This window comes from Glossina fuscipes, unplaced genomic scaffold (genome assembly GCF_014805625.2).
Source record: "Glossina fuscipes isolate IAEA_lab_2018 unplaced genomic scaffold, Yale_Gfus_2 0, whole genome shotgun sequence".
Lineage (NCBI taxonomy): Eukaryota > Metazoa > Arthropoda > Insecta > Diptera > Glossinidae > Glossina > Glossina fuscipes.
The window spans coordinates 34,457,682-34,472,398 of NW_023998414.1; the positions used below are offsets into that span (position 1 = coordinate 34,457,682).

A 14,717-nucleotide genomic window follows, 5' to 3' on the forward strand; every position below is an offset into this window, starting at 1 on the left:
GGGGGGGGGGACAAGTTAACGTAATAGCTTCTTCATTCTCATCGTTTTTAATTAGCAAAATTCTATTACAAAACGTTTCATGATATGACGTCATACATATGTTTACAAAGCGAAAACTTTATGGACTTTTTTGCTTTAAGTTAACACACGCTAAATTGTACAAGTGTAAGTATGTAAAAACAGGGAAATAAAAAAAAATAGCAAAAAATGCCAAAATGATGTAACATATATATATATATATAGAAATTGCTTTTCATTTCATCGCTCCGTATATCATCGTCGTAGCTCATCTTCCCGATTTCTGAATAATTATGTTCGTCAAATGATTTATAATAAATTTGCAGGGAAAACGTTCTATCAGGATATGAAGATATTTTTCATAATTAAAATAATTAAATAATAATTAAAAATTGCACATAAATAATTTTCCACCTACTCACATGGGGTCGTATCTCGAGAATATATTTCAAGCCAAGTCACTATGTATTCCATAATTTCCCTAATTTAAACATAATACAATATGTTGCGTTAAAAGCAACGTTAAATGTCTCTGAGTCGCGGTCTGTCTTCATTATATTCGAACCTTTTGATGCAAGGGCATAAGCGGCTTTGAACTATAATAATAAATTATAGCGAATATTCGATCACAATATACAGCATATTTATACCCTATAGACGTACGTAACACTCAGAACGATTTAAGGCAGACGTATCTTTTATTATTATAATACGATCGATTCAGATATTGATTCGTCTTCTTAAACTTGTCTGCTTGTCATACACTTTACATTACATACTTTTCATTAAAAAAAAGCTCGCATAAACAAGTTATCGATCAGCATACCGTATGTTGAATTTAGAAAAATTGATTTAATTTTTAAGCAAAAATGCTATGAACTTCTTCCTTGACCTACTACTATTTAATCGTTTAATTAATAAAAAATATATATGGCATTTGTAGGAGCTGCAGTGCAATTCACTGATTTAACTAACTAAACAAAACATTTCGGTTAACTAAGTACATACGATATGATGTTTGCGCGGCAGATAAGGAGCAAATCGTGTATATATATATTTGTAAAATAAACAAAAACATATCGCGACATTTAGATCATATGTTCAAACAATTTTTAAAGCATTCATTAATGTTCGTGATAGCATCCAAATAATTTTATTTTCTTATTTGACCAGCCACACAGGGACTGCCCCCTGTCAATAGGATTATAGGAATACGCAATGATTACGTAATCACATTTTACTTACACCTTATATCTCTCCATACTTAATTTCAGTTTTAGTTTTAAGATGTAAAACAATTTTGCGTCAAAAATCCTACATCATATTTCGTTATCGCAATCAATTGAACCGTCTTAACTACAATCCGCATTTTGGTTTCACTTAACTTAACTAACGTCAGCTCGCTATTCAGGCAACGCCATTTCACTCATCAAATATTGAAAATCGACGCTTGTCGCTTTAAGATCAATTAGATTGTAGGAAACATATCAAAAAAAAAAAAAAAAACCCATTCCCTTCCCATCGATATTTACTAATATACAATATAATATGATAAAAAAAAAAAATATATATATATATATAACAACTTTTTCAAAGCACGACATTATAGAAAGATTTTCAATATGCGGCCGTCGTTTCATTAAAAAATTATCTCGAAAATTGTTACCTATAAGTCGAATACAAAAACACATGGAAGACGAGCAGGCGAGCAGATATGCAGATAATGATTTTGAATCTAATGAGGATAGAAAACAAATTTGGCATTTATTTATCTTAACATATTCTGGGTGTTGTGTACTTTCGTGTAAACTTAATATGCCGTGTGTCAGTAATAGCATAGGGTGTGTGAAAAACAAAAAATGTAAAAAGAAAAATACACTTTCCACGCAAACGGCATACACGCAGCATTTTTATTGGTCTACAACTGATAGTGAAATAAACTGAATCGGTCGGCGTATTAGCACTAGCTTTCTTGCTCTCTCTCTCTCTCTCTCTCATTTTATAATATAATTTGTTTACAGCATATTTAACTTTACTTAGGCACGAATTTGATTGTTCTTACGGTTGCCTGAGACTTGGCAAGTTCGCATAACATGCGATTTTATTATGATTATGATTCAAACTTGAGAGTCACTTCCTAGATGCGTGATTTTATCATTTTTGTTGCTGTTATTGCTGTTGTTATTTTTGTTGTTATTATTTTTATTGTTGTTGTTCTTATTGTCTTAAATGAAAATAAACACAAAACAAATATTTATATTTATATAGGATTTGAAAAGTATAACAAAACACGCTTGAATCGAATTTCTTAATACCCGAGAGAGTATTGATTAACAGTCCTAATCTCGTGTTGGGACGGGTCATTAGTCATAAAAACTTTTAACTATATTTTCTTATCATAGTTTATGTGACTTTGCATCTATATTGATATTCCGTAGTCTCATTAAAAAACTCTCCAATATCAAGTTTATGATAAAACAGGATTGTTAAGTTACTAAATAAAAAAAAATTAAAAAAAAAAAAACTCGTATTCGGGCATTTTTATCTATCACTTGTCATAAAAGTATGTGAGCATGCGTTTGCTTATCAACGTTGTTGTCGCTTTCCATAAAAGTTGGAGTATTTCGAAGTAAAAGAAGCCACATTAAAACTCCTTGTGCGAAAAGAAGCGCGCTGCGCTGCGCTGCGCTACGTGTTGCACTTCCACCGACCTATCTCTTTCTGATAACCACTTACTTATTCAAAAGATGCGCAAAAATGGGCCGATGATTATTTTGTCTCGAAAACACGAAGGGCATCCGTAAGCTATCCGATAAAAGAGCGAAAAGACCAACGGACTGATATTGATTATTAAGCTTTGTAAATTGAATTCAAATGAAATTGAATTCTATCGAAAGGCACAGAGAAATTAATGATACGTCCGGCTGTCTGATGTGAGATATGTGTGTGTCTATTGTATTATTATCATCTCTGCTATTCGAATATGTGATAAACTTGATATATGGGTAGGAGGTCGGCATACCTGTACTCAATTCCTAGAGCGATAGACTATATTTTGATTGCATTCCCGTCGTAGCTGCAGTGAAGTCCCGGTTGGTAAAGACACTTATTGATCGGGCGACCTCTCTTTCTCTCCTTCCTTCTTTCTCTCTCTCACTCGCTCTCTCTCTCTCTTTATCCTACACTTTTCAGAGTATCTTCGTTCATTGTACGTTCATTGTAGATGACTTGTCCCGAGTGACTTATATATGCGTCAAAAAAAATGTTGGTGCCACGTACTCCTCCTTATGTTATACTAAAGCGAGTGCATACTCTCAAGATTTAAGTGAATTATCTTTAAATTAAATACAGTAAAGTTTTATAATTGGAAGGGTAGGATTTCTGCCGGCTTCATTAGAAAATAGTATCGGGCTCAAAATCCGTGGTATCTGCCAATGATCGTAAGTTTTTTCTTCTCTTTCAATGCATCTATTATTATCGGACGATCAGTCGGATACTTTTATTTTTCTATACTATACGCATATCTTCTGGATGTGGTAAACGATCGATTAATTTGAAATGCTGATAAACCTGCGCTTCTCTCCAAAATGCGAGGGCTTTTCTCATAAAATTCACGCATTTTCACGCCAACATAACCTCTAACATGATTGACGATATATAAAAAACTAACTGCATGAAATGCGGAATCCGATACGCATTGCCCGATATATGATACTAAACACAATTTAGTGAAACAATTTTCCCATTCTATGTTTTCCCCAAGCAAGCAATTTAAGAATTGTTAACACATAACTGGATTATTTGTGGCCGTTTGAGTTTATTGGCAAGAGAATTTCGTCTAAGCAGTCTAATTTGATCACTTGCGCAGGCTTCGCTTCCAACCCAACAACGCTACGGTAACATTTTCTTGTGCATTATATGAAAATCTTTATTGAATTAATATTTATTAAAGGGGACGGACACATCCGCACATACAAATTTTAATTAAAACGAATATATTTAGGTTAAATTTTATTTTAAACATTCTTGTTCTTCTCCTCCTTTAGTTCTATGTAAGCCATATTACCTTTTAGATCTTTTGATGCCAAATAGCGGTCAATACGATCATAGACGATGCCGTCAAGTTTCCATGAATTGAGTTTTTCACGAAAGTCTGCGTCACGATTTTGAGAGCCCCAGGTAATTAATCGCAAACCGGATTTTTGAATGAAAGTGCGATCGCCTTTATATTCTAAAAGATGGCTAGCGTGTACGTTTATACCCTGAAGTTCCATGACATGGGCAAAACTGACAGCAGCGTGCAAATCATGACCCCTGGAATCTACGAATTGCACCCCGGCGAAAGCTCCATGGCAAAGAAGAAATACCGGATATTTATTCTGCTTGAGATGTAACACTGCGGCAACATCCGGACAAAAAGCGGAAAAAATAATTTTTCGGGTCCCGGCATGTTTCAAAACAATTTCGATAATTGCATCCACATAATCGTTCATATTTTCCTCTCTAATGACACCATCGACCCAATTGCCATTTTCAAGGCGTATTGGCCATTTGACATCAATATTTAAAATGATATCACGAGGCGTTTTCTTAAGAACCGTTTCCAACGTAACAAAAGGTCGATTGCTTTTGGTGTCAAAAGAGCAATTAGGTTCTGAAATAGCACGACGGGGTTCGTATACCTTAACCGCTTTCAATTGCGCTAGAGTAAATTGTTTTATTGGTATCCTTATGTTATGCGAACCGTCCTCCTTCTCGTATTTTCCTATTTGCAAAATTTCATTTTCCGTCAACGCAAAACGCAATGCGTCATATTTCTGGATATCAATATTATCGGAAGGGGAAAATTGTAGACATAAGTTGTGATGCAATATGGGGACATTGTCTTTAGTTAATTGAACATCGATCTCCACCATATCAGCGCCATTCTCGACTGCCATTTTAATTGATTTGACAGTATTCTCACGTAGTATGTCCCGGTCACGCCAGTGACTTTTACCGCAACCACGATGACCAATTTGCATATTATTCCAGTTTGGATTCCAATATCGAGTAAACGTGTCTTCCATATTCAGATCATGGGGCAATGGCCGTATAATCAAATAGCGAATCATAACCGTACCCACCGATTGATTTTTCGAGGCGCACATAATATCCATAGTGAGAGTACCATCTGAATTATTTAACTGGTGCGGAAATATGTGGACATAGCCAAAATGATATGGCGGAATGTCTGAGGCAGCTTTTCGTGGATAGCTATAGAAATCGACCACATAAGCTGTATTTGCAAAGTTGCCCAATGTCATATGAAATATTAGCATATCGTTTGGTCCGCAAGGGGTACCAAACTTTGGTTGATAAGTAAAATGACTCGAACTGCTGTTTAATGAGACGACTTCAGTGAAGGCAAAGGTCGTTTTCAATTCATTCGTCTCTCCTCCTCCGCTAAGAGTATTTAAAGTGTCCGATTCCAGTACCTTAGACTCATTTTCTTGAACCTTGGTTTTATTTGCATTCTTTGGCGCAACCCTAACTGGTTGCACTTTAACATAGAGCAACGTAGTTTGGCTATGTTCGCATACAACGAACGGAGCTTTGAAAAATTTCAATTGCACTATTACGGTGTGAAACATAACCCAACCTCGATTCACCTGATAGTCGCCATTAATATAGCCGAACACGTCATAACATCGTCCATCCTCCTCTTCCGAACTTACGGAACCCTTTATACATCGCGCTGGATGATGTGTCTCCCAAAAGCGTATAATTTTGCGACGCTTACCATCGATGCCAATAACCAAATATCTATAAAGAATCTCTTCATTGCGAGGCAAGATAACTGAAATGCACCAGCGACCATTATCTATTTCCTTCATTACGACACAGTTTTCGGGTTTCCATTTGCCGAGCATCTCTACATTTCCTATAATAGCTAAAGTTTCGTTCAAACATAATGGCTTTTTATAGTCAACGCAAAATTTCCAAGGGATGCTCTCCAAAGAAACGTGAGACGACTTTATTGAAACGCGTTCCGGAGATGGCGTTTTCGCTCTTCTCTCACATTTCGACTCTTCATCAGCAAAAAACCAACGCTGCATAACGAATTTTGCAAAAAAAAAAAAAAAAAAAAAAAATTAATTAAAAATCAATAAATAACCGATCAAACAGAATTTTGAGTATTTTTCAAAATAAAAACGAAACGATTTATTTAATAACAATAACTGAACGAGCAACTTGCCGAGAAAGCATAATCTATTTAATCGAAAATATTAATGAGCCTTCCTGATACCTTCCAGTTAACTAAGCTCAAAATCACATCATCAATCGCTATTGTATTAGCTTGTGCCAGTCTAAAATACTTACCATGTCGTTTAACAGGTCGGAGTGCATTCCAACTCTCCCCTAAACCGTTATCAAATTGATCACATAACTCTTGCACTGCTTTGTCCAGATCCCCAATTATATATTGGTCACAGTTTCTTTCTCTCTCTCAGTACTATGTGAGATTTCGCTCTTTTGACCAGTGTATAAAAATTCAGATATTTCAGCATTTATTAGGGTCGTACTGTATTTTATACAGATAGATTGTCTTCATAATAATTGCTCATAGGTTCTTTATAGACATAGTCTTCGTAATAATTGCTCATAGGTTTCTTCATAGTAATAATTCTAATGCTTCTTTTTAATCTTTTCAAACGGATTTCTACATCTGCCACGGCACTTTTCCTTCTAGAGTTGAGGAGCTGTTTTTTCAGCTTTATCAGAGTTGCATTTATTCACGGTGCTATCTGGTATTTTAAAAACCTTCTACTCTTTATTTAAACTGTTGCACCCAGCAATGACGGTTATGATGAAAGTGAATGAAGCAGCAAAAAATTTTTGAGAATTGAATTGAATTTGCTAAATTTGGACCGCGTCAGTTCACACCGTTTTGGACAACGCGTCAATAAAAGAACTTTCGTGCAAGTATATCGTCACAAAAATTATATTAAAAATACTGTAAGTGATGTGTCCATTATTTGTCGCAATTAAACTGTGTGTTCGCTAATCATTGGTTGATCTTTGTATACCGACCTTGGTATTTGAAAATGAACATCGGAGTTCAAATTTCATATTTCAATTCTAAATCGAAGTCTAATTTTGCAATACTTAATATCTACACACGCCAGCGTGTCAGAGTCTTAAGTGTTAAGGTGAAAGGCGAAGAAAGTCCGAACAAACAAATACTTAAAATTACAAAAAATTTCATTGGCATCTTGCAGGCAAATTAAACGCTACGATGTTGTTCACACATGCTTTCGCTTAAACTGATTGGCGTCGAAATGCCAAGCAGAATTCACTTATATTTCGTTAGTTTGTCGACGATTCGTGGATTTACTTAAGGGCTACTTGCCTTATAAATGAAAAACTTGAGAAAATTGGATATATATATTAATCATAGATTTTGAAAAGATTTTTTTTTTTTTTTTTTTTTTTGTTTCTTACACAAAATATTTATTTTCTTTTAAATGTAGAACGAACAAGACTAAGTTAAGTTCAAACATTTAGCAAAATTCTTGAGCAGAAATTATTCTCAGTTTAGGTTAGTATCAGAATGTTCTTTTGGGCGCTCAATGTAGCCAATATTCTCCTGTAAATCGGGAGGTGCAATATCTTTGTTTATACGGTCCCAAATAATGCCGTTCACTTCAATGAATTCCATTTTCTCACGAACGGCTAATGAACGATTTTCAGCACCCCAGCTAAAAATACGCAAGTCTGTCCGTTTGATATACGATAGATTGCCGATATGATTCAAAAGTTCTATATTGTTTGTTCCAATACCTAAAAATTGCATCGCATGGGCGAAAGCACACATGTTAAACAATTTCTGGGTTAACGGATCCAAATAGTCACTTGCATATCCTTTAGCGAAGAAAATGACAGGGTATTTATTTTGTTTAAGACGAACCATTGTACAAATGTCACTTCTTAAGGATGAGAACGCAATACGTCTAGAGCCGGCTAATTTAAAAGTCATTTCGAGTATTGCATCGACAAATTCGTTTATATCTTCGCCGATTGTAACACCACCTTCCCAATTTTGATTTTTCAATTGTATCGGCCACTTAAGGTCAATAACGAGGTATACTTCAGTCGGTATTTTCTCAAAAACCTCGGGCAGCGTAGCGAAGGGACGATTTTCAATATGTCTGACGGGAGATGCAGGCCTTCCAACAGTGGATCGAATGGGTGGCTCATATACCTTAACACGCTGCAATTGCTCGAGTGTAAATTGATTTATTGGAACTGTCAGTATATCGGGTTTTAATTTTTTTGCATATTTAAACAATTCCTTTTTCTCATTTTCGTCCATTGTAAAGCGCAAAATATCATGTTCGTGGATATCAATATCATCGTGCTGAGAAATGTCAAGCATTAGATCGTGATAAAGTACAGCAGCTTTATCTTTAGTCCATCCAACATCAAATTCAACCATATCCGCACCACTCTCGATCGCCCATTTAATAGATTCGATAGTGTTCTCTCGCAGTATATTGTTACCGTGCCAGTGACTTACACCGCAACCACGCCGACCGATATTCATGGTCTTTTGCTTTGGTTTCCAATAACGGCAATAGGTCGCTTCCATATTGAAATGACGATCAGGCAGAGATCGGATAATTAAGTAGTCAAACGTTATGACACCGACGGCACGATGAGTGGAAGCGCATGTTATAGTTTCGGTGAGCGAGCCTTCCGACCATTTTAACTTCTGCGGCATAACCAAAATATAACCGAAATGATAAGGAGGATGATCTCTGGCAGCTTTCAATGGATAATAATACATATCTATTTCGTAAGCTGTATTTTCAAAGTCATTCAATGTTATATTAAACAAAAGTAAGTCATCGCGACTACCAACTTTTCCATATTTAGATTGATAGCCAAATTCACCTTCGTGTTCTTTCAAGGAAGTCACTTCGCAAAAGGCAAATGTTTCTTCCACATTCTCAGCGTCAATTAATTTAGAACGTCGCCCAGAAATACCTTTAGCTTCTGTCGTGCATTCTGTTTTCATTCTAATTTTTATTGGACTAATTTTAATATAAAAGTCCGTAGCTTTCGAAGGTTTTGTTAATACAATTGGTGCGTTGAAAACTTTAAATTGTATTACCGTCACACCATGCCTAAGCCAGCCCCTATCCACCTTAAATTTGCCATTCACAATGCCAAAGAGATCGTTTCTTGTATCGTCTTCAATAGGCATATCCGGAGAGAGCTCTATACACCTCTTATCATCATTTGTTTCCCAAAAACGTACGAATTTTTCATTCTTGCCGTAGAGGGCAACAATCAAATATCTATAATAAATAATTTGTTTGCGTGGCAGCTCCAATGAAATAAACCATCTATTGTTCTCAGCCCTTTTCATTAAGAGACAACGATCGACTTGCCATTCGCCAAACAATCCTAGATTTCCGGTAATCGCCATTATCTCATTCGAACATAATTTCCCATTGTAAGTAACATAAAAATTGAAATTCACGTCTCCCAGAATGATATCAACTGTTTGCCTCATAGACACTTTTTCCACTCTTTCGCGTTTTTCTTTGCAAGGAAGCTCCTCGTTAGCAAAAAACCAACGTTGCATAATAATTTCGATTAAATATATATATATCTATATATATATATATATATATATGTATATATATATTATATTTTTTGATAAAAGCGAATCGAAGATATTGATAGAAAACGAAGCTAAAAATAATTCGACAAAGAAATTTCTACATAATCATCATGAAGTATTGTCGTATGTTCGTACAGTCATACAGTTTGTAACACATAAAAATGCCCATCAGAAGGCCTCCATATAATGATATATAATATATATTCATTTATTGGGGCCTTGTCAATTTGAGACTTTTCAACCCCATTTGTTTACATTGACTTAACCTGCGGTTTAAAATGGGATTTGTCCTCAACCGCTTTAAAATTGAAATAAAAATAAAAAACATCAAAACCAATGCCATATCTATGTAAAATTGTTTACAATCGAGACATGAATAAATTGGGAAGTGACGCAAAACTACATATATGCTCAGTGACCGATATTCAAGATTTACTTATTCCAGCTTTACGATTTTTATATTTCCTACTAAGGTGCGAGAAGAAAGCTTCAGTTACTCAATTAAGACTACGTATGCTTGATAAGTATCAAACGCAAGTTTGTCTGTCCATCTATCTGTGTCTAACTGTGGTTGTGGCAAACAATTCTCTCCGTCGAAAAGTTAATGTTAGTTTGGGGAAAAAGAAATCCATTATTTTTTCGTTAGATGGCTGCACTGATAGATTTCTCGTAAAGTATCAATCAAACAATTTCAGATTTATGCTCGTTGGAAAGGTGACATTTCGCAGTAAAAAAAATTCTTTTGCTGTTTTTTGTTTGGTGCATTCAGTTGTGAGTTACAGCGTGTTAAAAATGGAAGTGAACAAAGAGAAAATTCGGTACATTTTACAGTTTTTTCTTTGACAAAGGCGAAAATGCAAGCCAGGCGGCTAAAATTGTGAATGGTGTTTATGGTTCCGATACTGTAACAGCCAATTATGTGCAATTTTGGTTTCGTAGATTCCGTTCAGGAATTTTTGATGTTAAAGATGCACCTCGCACAGGTCGGCCGGTCATCGAGCGATTATCATCTTTTTCTTGCATTGGAAAATTTCTTTAATGATAAAAAAAATGGAATCTAGGGAGGATTGTGAAAATCGACTACTAGAGTTTTTTGCAAATAGAGACCAGGACTTCTATGAGAGAGGCATTTTGAAGTTACCTTTAAAATGGCAACAAATCATACAACAAAACGGTGCATATTTGACCCAAATCGGACAATCCGAAGCATGTTAAATAAAGTCCTGAAGTTCATATAAAAATAATGGATTTCTTTTTCCCCAAACTAATATATCAATCGACTAATCTATTAAATCTGCCAAAGGGCATAAAGCTGATAGCTGATAGCATTTCCATTTTCAAAAGAAAAACAAGTTGAGTTTTTTGCTAAAGTAGTATTCACAAGCTATAACAAATACAACGACATATATATCAATGGTGTGGATAATCCTGCAGTACCTCTAAAAAAATGAAGAAAGTCGGCCACACCCACCTCATGTTATAGAGTATCAAAATTTAGTTGTTTCTTTTCTTTTTTTCTTTCTTTTTTTTTATTATTACTATTATTATTATTATTTTTTTATGAAACTGCGGAAAGTTAGAAAGATGAGATGAAAGATTCGGTCATAGCGCAGTATAAATTTTTTTATTAATTTTTTGATTATCAATTGCCATACAGGCGTCAAGCTTAAGTTAATCAACAACGTATCGCACAAAATAGTTTCATTATGTAAAATATTTGTATATGTACGCCTTGGCGCACAAACGTTTGTGATCCATAATATCAACCCGGGTGGAAACACTTCAAACAGCCAATCGGTTCATTGTGGATCCGTTAGTTAGTCAGTCGGGACCAATTGCGTATGCGTTCCCCTTGAGAGATAATTCTATTAGATATTTCCGCCAAATTTTCGTCCAATACCAATCAATAATTATTCACTTTCGTTATGTGTTTGTCATCCGACCGTCATAGACGCTTTGCCACGCGGCAGTGTCAAACAATTCATGCATCAAGCGAACAAGCGAAAGGGTTAGCGAGCAGATGTATAAATACGAGTTTTATCTTTATTGAAAACATCTATATTTTGAGTAATCCCTAAATGCGTGCATCTAAACACTCGCTCCTGACTAGACAAGAAAGCCTTTGCTAAAGGAATAAATTCATCAAACATCAAACTCATTGTTAAAAAAAGTGAACAAAACAAGTTATAAATTGAACATATATAGAAAATCATCGATGGTATATACATACATACATACATACATACATACATACGTATTTAGTGCATTTACCTTTATATTGATCATAGGCATAGACATATTAAATTTGATTAGTGCTTGTAATGCATAAAAATGTTCGAAATGTTCCAATACTTTCGTTTCCAGTTCTAGAACTTTCTTAAAACGAAGTAATTACCATTTTGATTGATAAACGTTTGTCATTTTTCCGTCATCACTAAAAAAAATTTCTGGAATTTTTTGAGCCAAGGACTGAACTCATTGATTTTCATTGGCCGCTTTTTCTTTTCACACTTTACTGAAAGCACAAAAAAAAAAGGTAGAATAAACAACTCAGCATAATGAATCATCTGCTTGCTGTCGATTTGCTGAAACAGAAGAAGACAATTAAAATCTTCATATAGATTACATAGCATTATATCTTATCTTTTCGCCAATTTATGCTCATTAGTCAATGTAAAATATGTGAATGTGAATGTGAATGGGAATGAAATTGTTGTAAATGTTATTTTTGCGACAAAGTTATTATCGCTTCTGGTCATTCATATACGTGCCATCAAACATATGTTTTACTGTTTGTATTGCCTGCCTAAACGCATTTTATTGCAATATGGTTCCACTAGAGTTATACGTTCTCTCAAAACACATGGCTCTTTGACATGAATTTTAATATCCGTCGCCGGAGAATGCTGGGGTATATAGATTTTTTCGAAACATTTGCAACGCCCAAAGGATGTAAACTTGAGAGACGCCACAAACTACATCCACATATTGCTGATCAGCATCAAATTCTGAATCGACTTAAGCATGTCCTTACGTCCGTCTGTGTGATGCCTGTTGTAAACATTCTCCCACCCCGTAAAAGTAAAGCTTTCAACTTCAAGTTTAACAAAAACTTTGGAAGATCTTGCATATAGGTTGTTATTGTAAATGAGCCAAATCCGTTGAAGAACACAGCTACGGTACCATGTAAATTGAAAACACTTCTGGTTTTGAAAACGAGTCCAAAAATTTGCGGTTTTGCTTATAAATCTACAAACATTTGACTACGTATTCTATGGGTGATGCTATACGTTTGCTAGCGTTTGTATAAACGTTGACCACGCCTATCCAACATTACAAATTTTAATTATTTTTTTGCCATATCTTTAAAACACGCAGAAGTAAACTTTAAAAATTCCTTAAAATGTATAAATTCTTGGTCAATTTCTGTCCATGCATCTGCCCGCGCAACGGTTCAGTATCTGCAGTAAACCGCAGATGAAGATATCATCTACAATATTTCCAAAAGCAATTGAAAATGATTCAAACTAGCCAAAGGAGACATTTGAACCGCCCGCATACCTATACAAAAATAATTGCGAACAACTTTGCTTTTCGTATTTTTTACTTCTTCCTCATAACATACAACGCATATATCATATAAATTTTTAATTTAAACTTTTACTGTGAAAGTGGAAAATATAGACCGCGTCCATCCAACACCATAGAGTATAAACCATGTAGCTTTTTATTTTATTTAGGATAACGATGATGGGTAGAAAAGATTCGGTCACGATAGAATATCATTGTCTTACTTGTTACATTCAGTTACATCTTCTGTAAGTTCAACAACAATTAAAATCTACACTTGATGAATAGGCGAGGAGGACGGAAAAATTTACATTTGTTATTATGATAGTTAGTTACATGTGAAAACTTATTGCCCCTAAATAGCAAATAGATCTGACTATGCCCATCACCGCCAAGACAACAATTAAATAAATAAATTTTATTAAGTGAATGAAAATAAACAGTGACCCTCTTAACAGATAACATTAAACGATCGTGTTTTTGGGTAAATATGGGCGAAACAACCGTTTATCTATAATTAATAAATATAATAAAATAATAAAAATAATTTTGTAATTGATCAAAGTCACTTGTGTTGGAAGTAATATTTGCAAAAACACAGCTGATAAACGATATATTTATACAATCAATTTTAATAAAAAAAAAAAAAGAGCATTTCAACAATTTATTTTCGCATGTTTTTGTTTACGTTTCTTAAGGGATTTTGGAAAATTACAAGAACGAAGAAAAAGAATGCGAAAATTCCATGTTAGATCTGACTAAGGCTTTACACACTGTCAAAGCATTTTGGAGAGGCAAAGCTGACTGATTGTTAGTCATGCCCACGAAGTGTTAGGCTGTCATTTAAAAAAATTCTACCAAGAAATCAAAGAGATTTCACCTGATGAACTTTAGTGCCTTTGATAAAGAGGCTAACTTCGCGTTTCGAACCTTCCACACAATAACTAGTATTTAAAATATAAATTCAGATCGGCGCATGCCGATTAGCTTTTATCGAGAGATTATTCACGACGTGTATGAGTTTTGTCGTCTTGAAGATCATGTTTGCATCTATATACAGCTAATTTGTAGCTGTATATAGATTGAGGAGTGAGTGGCTCAAGCAACCGCCGTATACTACAATTTTGTCTTTACCCATGACCAACACACGCTTAAATAAAAAGTTTCGTATTCATAGACGTATTTGAAGAGGAATTAAAAAGTTTAAGAGAATTCTACCAAGCTTCATCAAGTTGACACAATCGTTCGCTTTGTTGATGTCCAAGGTAAGCATAACAGCCATTTTATCAGCAACGAGCTGGATACTACAAGTTTCTAATTTTCAGGAAATTCATTAGTCTTTCCTTGTCCATGAGATTGACAATCTTTACCTGCTTTAGCAATGGGAACAACCTTGATACACCACAAGTCTACGGGTATCAACTTAATAGACCACCAATTATTAATTGCTTAGAAC

The 14,717-nt window shown here is 34.8% G+C and overlaps 2 protein-coding genes across 2 annotated transcripts; both read right to left on the reverse strand.

Moving 5' to 3' along the window:
* Positions 1-4,034: 4,034 nt before the first annotated feature.
* Positions 4,035-6,116, reverse strand: LOC119645011 (glycerophosphocholine phosphodiesterase GPCPD1-like). Its single transcript, XM_038044772.1, has one exon. It carries the CDS (start codon positions 6,114-6,116, stop codon positions 4,035-4,037), a length of 2,082 nt encoding a protein of 693 aa, XP_037900700.1.
* Positions 6,117-7,591: 1,475 nt separating this feature from the next.
* LOC119645015 (glycerophosphocholine phosphodiesterase GPCPD1-like) lies at positions 7,592-9,493 on the reverse strand. The gene has a single exon (XM_038044785.1). The coding sequence runs from the start codon at positions 9,491-9,493 to the stop codon at positions 7,592-7,594; it is 1,902 nt and encodes a 633-aa protein (XP_037900713.1).
* Positions 9,494-14,717: the final 5,224 nt, after the last annotated feature.